Raw genomic sequence first — 8183 nt, forward strand, 5'->3', positions numbered from 1 at the left:
GGGGAGGGGGCTGCTGGGGGTAATAAATCAGGAGTGGCGCTCCCAGCTCTGACAGGTCCCGGCCAGAAGACACGTGTCCGTCCGGGCTAGGAGCGCTGCAGCCGCTGCTCCCCCCGGAGAAAGGCGCTGACCTGCGGGAGCAGCGGGCGCCCTCCACCCTTGTCCCCGCAGAGGCTGCTCCGCGGCGGGGCAGCCAGATCCAGGCGTCACTTGCTGTCCCCCGTTGCCACTCTTCTGCTTCCAGCCTGCTCCCGCTTTGTGGCGTCCATCTGCCCGCCTGCCCCTGTCCCGCAGGCTGGCAGCGTGACCGCGCTGTACCGGGCCCCTTAGCCGGCCGCCCAGCATCGCCCTGCCCCACCTCGGCTACAGGCTCCGTGCTCTTCTCCCCCCACCCCGCTTTTCGCCTTTCTTTTGAACCTCTGCTAACAGGCGAGTCACCCTCCGCACTTCTCTCCTACAGTCCATTTGGTCTGGCTGCATTTCCTGCCCACGGATAAGCCATCATCCACCCCCACCCTGACCTGAATCCACCCCCATCCAGACACTTCTCGCCTCCCAGCTTTTCTGTCTCTCAACTCTTGCATTCGCCCGTCACGATCCCCCTGCCCCGCGGCTTTCCTCCCTGCCGCTGAAGACAAGGGGGCTTCCTGCAGCCCCGTTTCACCTGGGCAGAGAGCTTGGTCTTTTCCTTGTGAGTTTTCACATGCACTTAAAACCCAAGCCCCGCGTGCAGGCAGCCTCCTCCCGCGGGCTGCATTCCGCTCCCCCCGCTAATGGGATTCATGAATTAGAATCAGTGCGTTCCAATCCATGTCGGACACGTGTATTTCCCCGTTAGGGATGAACTTATATTGATTGTATTGTTGATTAAAAATCTATCTTGATGACACAAGACAGTGGGATGAGATAATAAAATAATCCTGCCCGCTTTATAAACTCCGTAAATGAGCAGCAGTGATGTCAAACGAGAAGCCAAAGACAAAGTGTTAGGTCCAGGCTCCAAGTGTGTGTGCATGTGAATATCCCGCGTGTGTGCATGTGCGGGGAGCGGACTCTTCTGGGGATATAAAATACCAGTGATGGGGACGACCTTCTAGGAACTGGTCAAATGATAATTCAGTTCTCCCGGGTTATTTTGACCTTTTCGTCCCTTTATCTCCTCGTATATACTGTACATATATGTATATATTAAGAAGTCTTGTTCCGTTTTCAAGGCATTCCCAAACTTTCTCAGCATCGCAAGGATTAAGTCTTGCTACTTGTGCAGACAATTAAAAGAAACGAGGACATTGGATTCACTTCCCACTTCCTTTTGAATTAAAAAAGAAAAAACCTATAACTGAATGTCATGTTATCTCCATTACATTATACTATAAACCCCTATTACAAAAGCAGAGTGGAATAGAAGAAAATAAATTCCTCCAACCCAGAGTTGTTTTTGCACTAGATTAGCAGATAGGAAATGCTATAAAGATGAACTTAATACGATTAGAGGTGTTTCCTACAGATTTTCATATATTGATTCAGAGAATTTTAATTCTGGGGCTTGCTTTGCTATAATCCGTATTTATTACAAGCTGATATAGTTTTATTATAGCAAGCTATCAAGGTCGATTCCTTTAACTGTATAATCTGACATGTAGTTCATTTTTAAAGAAATGTAGTTATAATCACTATACCCACAGTATGGATTTTTATATTGTAGCTGAATCATATTTTAATGGCAATAAATCCGCCGAGTATTTAAAAACACGGGACATGTGATTAAAAGAGACTCCTGCATACGAAGTAGAAACTCGAAAAGAGAAAACTCATAACCTATTTTTAAATTACGTTACAGAATCAATAATGGCAGATTCAGAACTTCAGCTCCACAAACTCATAAACTTTTTACGTTCAGTGTAGTCTAGTCCTCCAACAAGGCAATCACAAGCTAGGAAACCCTTGTGCTTTCCAAGCGCACGCTTTGGTTTCATTGTATTTTTAGTCGCCTTAAAACACTAAACTACTATTCGCAGGCTGGCTTCAAATGGTGGGAGGGTCACTATTTTTAAAAATGCGTTGATACAGAAAAGGTTATCCCGTAATTAAAACATAGTTTGACTTTCTCCCTGCAGCTCCACAGAACATGGTGCCACTGCTCCCACCGCAAATGTTCCTTGTACCAGGTACTTCCTTCTAAGGCTTGGAGTCAATCAGAACAGAGGGAATAAGCAAAATGATCATAAATTTCCTAATTAGAGATTTCGCACCAAGACAAAAAGGTGTTAATGAGTTTAATTCCAGTGTCTGTCATTGTCCCTTTTTTCACACCACTTATTTACTAATGGCCCAGAGGGCTGCTCCTGTCTCTCCTTTGTTAAGATTTTAATTTGCCTTCTTTTCTGCCTTTGATGTAAAATTGTGACCTACAACTCTTTGAAGTCCCTTATTAGGAAGAAAATTAACTTAGCTCTTCCACTGTAGCTGCCTACTGTTAGCCTAGGCAAAATGGAGAGAACTCCTTAAAGATTCACTGCATAGAAAAAAATTTCAAGTTGGCTCTGGAAATGCAAATTAAAAACTCTAATAGACTTTTAAATCTGTATTAGGACCCACGCGCAGGCCGGGGCAGAGGGCTGGGCTGGGGGGAGGGAATATCTTAATAAAGAAAACAAACCCTGGAAACCCAGCCTAGGGAAGGCTGGAAATGGCACATTCTGCAAGGGGGAAAAAGGGCTTTATTTAAAAAATGTCAGAAGTTTTTCTTCTTCCTCCATGTAATTTACAATTGACAACCCCAGCTTTCTCTGCCTTTTATTTCAGAGAAGGGGAAAAACTATGAAAGACTATATATATATACACATATATATATATATATGTGTGTGTGTGTGTGTGTGTGTGTGTGTGTGTGTGTGTGTGTATATAATTAGAAAACCATAGGGCAGGGTTAAACCTTTGTAAAACACTGAACTGATTGGCGATCGCTAAAACGAGATTTGAAAGCAACTCAAATAAAAGATCGCGACGTCAGTAAACAGATCTAGAAAAAAAGCTAGTGACAAACCCAGGGAGAGAGCTCTGGGCTTGAGAGAGAGAGAGAGAGAGAGAGAGAGAGAGAGAGAGACAGACTTAAAAGAAATAGGAGGGGCTTGTGAGAGACTAGAAATGTCAATCAGAGCCCGGAGTCCCAATAATCTCAGGCAATCTGTTAGGACCTGACCTAGGTCCACTCAGATCAATAGGAAAAGTGAGAGAAGAAAGAAGCGATCGGATCGTTTACAGCAGCGGGCAGAGAGAGGAGGAAGCCCACGGCCTTTTGAACACCCCTCTCTTCCCCTCCCCCCCACCCATGTCTGCAAGAGTTTGCGGAAGGCACTGAAAAGTGCAGACAGCCAGAAAGGGCGAGCAAGCCAGCTCCCTCCTCTCCTGCAGCCCTTCTACTTTCTCTCCTTTCTCTCTCTCCTTTTCTCTTCCCCCCTCTCCTCCTTTCCCCCCTCCCCTGCCCCCCTCTCCCCACCATGTCTTTCCCGCAGCTGGGCTACCAGTATATCAGGCCGATTTACCCCTCTGATCGGCAGGGGAGCGGCGGTTCCCGAAGCGGGACGGAGCTCACCCCGTCCGGGGCGCTCTCTAACGTGCTCTCCTCCATGTACGGAGCGCCCTACGCGGCGGCGGCGGCGGCTCAAGGATACGGGGCTTTCCTGCCTTACACCGCCGAGCTCCCCATCTTCCCGCAGCTGGTAAGGACCACAGAGACCCCCTCGCTCCTTCCCGCGCCCCCTCCCTCCCCGCGGTGCCTCCAGGGGTCTGGGTTTTGTTTCCCAACCCGCTTGACTTTGGCCTTTGTGGAAGCGAGAGCAGGGAAGCGGGGCCGGGAGCGGGTCTCCCTGCTTACCTCCGGGGTCCTGCCGCAGTCCGAGCGGCCCCTCTCCACCTGGGGCAGCCCGGGGGGCAGGGGGCTCCTGGGCATTGATTCGGATTGCTTCCCGGCGGATTCCCACCGGGGCTGGGGGGAGCGGAGTTCAACCGGGTTTGCTCGCCGGCCGCCCTGGGAGCGGCGCAGGAAGGAGCGGGCGCGGGTGGGAAGGGGGAGAAGGTAAGAGGGGGCAGGCCGGGGAAGTTTCCCCCGCGCGGAAGGGAGCGGGGAGCCTGCTCCGGGTTATCCCCTCGCCGCTTCCTCGGGCAGGGGCTTCGCTCCTGCCTAAGCGCAGGGCTGGGGTGACTGCAAAAATATAACATGAAATACCCACCCCAAACAGGCGGCGGGGTGGGGGGCAGCCTGGGCTGCGCTGCTGTGGCTCTCGGAAGGGCTCTGCCAGTGTTTATAAACAGTCAGCACGTCACATCGGGGCTGCTGGCCCGCACGCACCGGCCGGGCTTCAGGGCTTGGGGCCCGTCCCCCGCCCCCCCGTACACGAGTCTGTGCCCAGCTGGCCTGAAGGTGCGGAGCAAACCCCCGGTCCCCACTGCGGGGAAGGGGTCGGGGTCCAGCGCAGCGCTCCAGCAGCCCGGCGGGGGGATGGAGGGGGGGCTGCACCCTGAAGGGGGATGCCCCGTGCCCGGACTAAGCCCCCGAGCCCCCGCCCTGACCCGCTCTCGTCTCCTTCCTCCGTGCGGCTCCAGGGCGCCCAGTACGAGCTGAAGGACGGCCCGGGAGTGCAGCACCCCGCCTTCCCGCACCACCACCCCGCCTTCTACCCCTACGGGCAGTACCAGTTCGGGGACCCGTCGCGGCCCAAGAACGCCACCCGCGAGAGCACCAGCACGCTCAAGGCCTGGCTCAACGAGCACCGCAAGAACCCCTACCCCACCAAGGGCGAGAAGATCATGCTGGCCATCATCACCAAGATGACCCTCACGCAGGTCTCCACCTGGTTCGCCAACGCCCGGAGGCGGCTCAAAAAGGAGAATAAAATGACCTGGGCCCCCCGCAGCCGCACGGACGAGGAGGGCAACTCCTACGGCAGCGACCACGAGGGGGAAGAGGACAAGCGGGAGGACGAGGAGGAGATCGACCTGGAGAACATCGACACCGAGAACATCGAGAGCCACAAGGACGAGCTGGAGGACGAGCTGCAGGACGCCGACCTGCTGCACTCCGACGCCAAGACGGACTCCGAGGGCTCCGACGGCTTCGAGGACCTGCCCGGCGCGGACGAGCGCTTCCTCAAGGCCGTGGAGCCGCACCCGCCCCCGGCCCCGCACCGGCACCCGCACCCGCCCGGCGAGCCCCTCCCGCTGCCCCCCGCGCCGCACCACCACCTCTCCTCGTCCTCCTCGTCCTCGGCCTCGTCCTCCCCCGCCTCGCCCCCGACAGACGCCAGCCTGGCCAGCACCGTGCCCAAGCCCAAGATCTGGTCCCTGGCGGAGACTGCCACCAGCCCGGATAACCCCCGCAAGTCCCCCGGGGGCGGCCGCGGCTGCTCGCCCCCCGCCGCCGCCCCCCAGCCCCTGCAGCTGGCTCCTCCGGCCCCCCACAGACTCGTCTCGTCCTGCCCGCTGGGCAAGTTCCCCAACTGGACCAGCCGGGCGTTCCCGGCCCACCCCCACCCCGCCCCGCACCCGCTCACCTTGCTCAACACCCCGCACCTCCTGGGACTCGGGGCGGGCCCCGGCGCAGCCTCGGGCGCTGCGGCCATCGCCGCCTTCTCCAGACCCGCAGACCAGGCGCAGAGCACGGAGGCCGCCGGAACAGGTGATTGATTGATCGGGCCGGGCCGGGCATCTCCTCGGCTGCTGAGCACGGGCAAACTCAGCTCAGGCCACGTCGCTTCTCCGCGGTCTTCCCGGGGCCGGAGCTGCGGCTTCTCGCCCCTGGGGCCGCAGCGAGGGAGGGGCCGCTCACCCCGCTCATTGAAAGGGCCATGGGGGCAGGCGGGGGGGCGTAAAGGAGAGGAAAGGTTTCAACTCCGGGCGACTCCGCCACTAGCAGCCCGGCCTGGCTAGACAGAAACCCGCCTGCGGGCTCCATCCACCCGCCGGGCTTTGCCAGGGGAGAGGCTTTTCTTAGCTCGGCGGCAGGGCCCAGGCCCGGCTCTGGCTGCGCGGTGCCTGGGGATGTTTTCAGGCCGGGGTGCTGGGGCTCGGACTGGTGCGCTTGGCACGACGGGCTCGCTCCGGGTTTCACGTGCGAGGCCGAGGCAGGCGCCTTCTCTCCGGGCCGCACGGCCCCACGACCGCTTTTGATGTATTTTCTTCTCTTTTTTGTCCTCACGACGTCATGTCAAAACCATGACTTTTCCACCAAGGGCGATCCTGAGCTGCCCTTTCTGCAGCCTCTTGGCCGGGAGGCTGGGCCAGGAGGTTTGCTCTAGTCCCTGTTACTTTCCTTGGCCGGTCCCTTCTCCAGCAAAGCCACCGCCTCCCCTATTTGCAGCTTGCTAAGCAACGCTCAATGGCTTCATTTAGGGATGGAGAGAAAAAAAAACACAGGGGTTATAAAGGAACACTTTTTTTCTTCTCTTTTTAGATCGATCTAGTGCCTTGGAAGTAGAGAAAAAGTTAATAAAGACAGCTTTCCAGCCAGTTCAGAGGCGGTAAGAGATTATTTCCTCAGTCTCCTAAGGACATACAGATATATATATATATCGAGAGAGAGAGATTGAGAGAGAGCTGTAGACGCTTAAATTTTTTTTTCTCCACTGTTCCTTGCAAGACCCAGTCATAAGGAAGCAACTTTTATCTTCCACCAAGTGTGTGGCGATGGGGTGTTTCTGATCCTTTTGAAAGCACACTCACAGCTGACTTTGCAATTCAGTTTCCCAGACTTTGACAATGATTCCTTAGGAAATGCAAAGTTGCATTACACATTTCTTGACCGCTTGTTTTTACTTTTTTTTTTTTTTAATTGCACCCCGTCAACGCTTCAAAAAGATTGATCCCTGTCCTTCCTGTTATATAGAGCAGGCAAACAAATCAGGCCTGGATAAATCCTTAGGAAGAATTTAAGAAACAGAGGAAATACTGGAAAGCTGGGAGGACATGAGCAACTTCAGAGCCTGATCCTGCCTGTCTTCCCCAGGCAAAGCTCTCGCTGAAATCAGTGACACTGTTGCCTGAATAAAAATAAAAGTATCGGGCTCACAATTTCAAGTTACAGCTTATTCAATTTGGTACAGCCACCATCTGAACGTTTTGGTATTTAGAAATTCTTTCTAATTGAGAAGAGCAACCCCAAACCAAAGTTAAAGCTCATTGTGCCACCAAACCCTGACTAGAAAAACCTATTAAATATTTCTTCTGTGTCATTTTTTTCCAGGCCCCAGAACCAACTTGATGCAGCTATGGTTCTATCCGCGTTGTCATCATCATAGTTAATTTTTTATTGTTGTTGTAATGATTGTAAAAAAATCTGTATAGTTACAACTTGTAAGCATGTCCGTATATTAAAATTAAAAAGAAAAAAAAAGAAAGAAAAAAACCCGCTTCTGTACTCTCCTCTGAATTAGCTGAGTGTGTGAGGTTTTTATTTATTTTTATTTTTTTGGAAGTCCAGTGAGAATTAGGTGTCTCGATTTTTTTTTTGTATATACAGTAAAAAAATGTACATATGTGTGAACCAAATTGTACAAGAAAGTATATATTTTTGGCTAATAAATAAACTGTTGCCACTTTGACTACACTCTCTTCTGCCACCAACGGACTTATTTTTTCCTGACTCTCTCTCTCTCTCTATTTTTTTAAAATTCAGTGCAGTAGATATATATATATATATATTTCCCGGAGCGTTGAGCACTCTTCCGAGTCTGCTCCGAACTTGTGCGGAGTTTTAGGCTCCGGGCAGCCGTGCGGGCACAAAGGCCCAGGGCTGGTAGAGAGGAGGCAATGCGGGAGCGGACAGAGCAGCGGGCGCTGCTCGGGCTCCGCCGCCTGGGCCCGGCGCAGCTCGCGGCTCCGCGCGGGGCAGCGTGTGCTCTGCGGGCGGTCGAGGGGGAGAAGCCGCCGCTGGGGAGGAAATAACCCTAAAGAAACGCCAGCACGTCATCCGTTGCTGGGCTGGGGGGAAGGGGCAAACCGGCATCTTTGTGCTTGATCGGCGCTAGAAAAGCCCCCGGCCAGGTCCTTGCTGTGCCTTGTGCAGTCCAGATCACGCCAGAGGGCCCGGCGCTGCTCGGCGGAGCGCGGGGAGGCGGCTCCCGCCTCGGACGCGGCTGCTCGTGCTGCAATTGCTGCGGCCGCGGCCCTTCCCCGCGAGCGCCGGG

The 8183-nt window shown here is 54.0% G+C and overlaps 1 protein-coding gene across 1 annotated transcript; it reads left to right on the forward strand.

Annotated features, from left to right (window-relative positions):
- The first annotated feature begins 2913 nt into the window (after positions 1-2913).
- On the forward strand, positions 2914-7603 carry IRX3 (iroquois homeobox 3). Its single transcript, XM_019535706.1, has 4 exons — positions 2914-3722; positions 4606-5677; positions 6452-6518; positions 7241-7603. The coding sequence occupies exons 1-4, from the start codon at positions 3501-3503 to the stop codon at positions 7293-7295; spliced, it is 1416 nt and encodes a 471-aa protein (XP_019391251.1). The 5' UTR covers positions 2914-3500; the 3' UTR covers positions 7296-7603.
- The last annotated feature ends 580 nt before the right edge of the window (positions 7604-8183 follow it).

This window comes from Crocodylus porosus, unplaced genomic scaffold (assembly GCF_001723895.1).
Source record: "Crocodylus porosus isolate Cpor-Errol unplaced genomic scaffold, CroPor_comp1, whole genome shotgun sequence".
Lineage (NCBI taxonomy): Eukaryota > Metazoa > Chordata > Crocodylia > Crocodylidae > Crocodylus > Crocodylus porosus.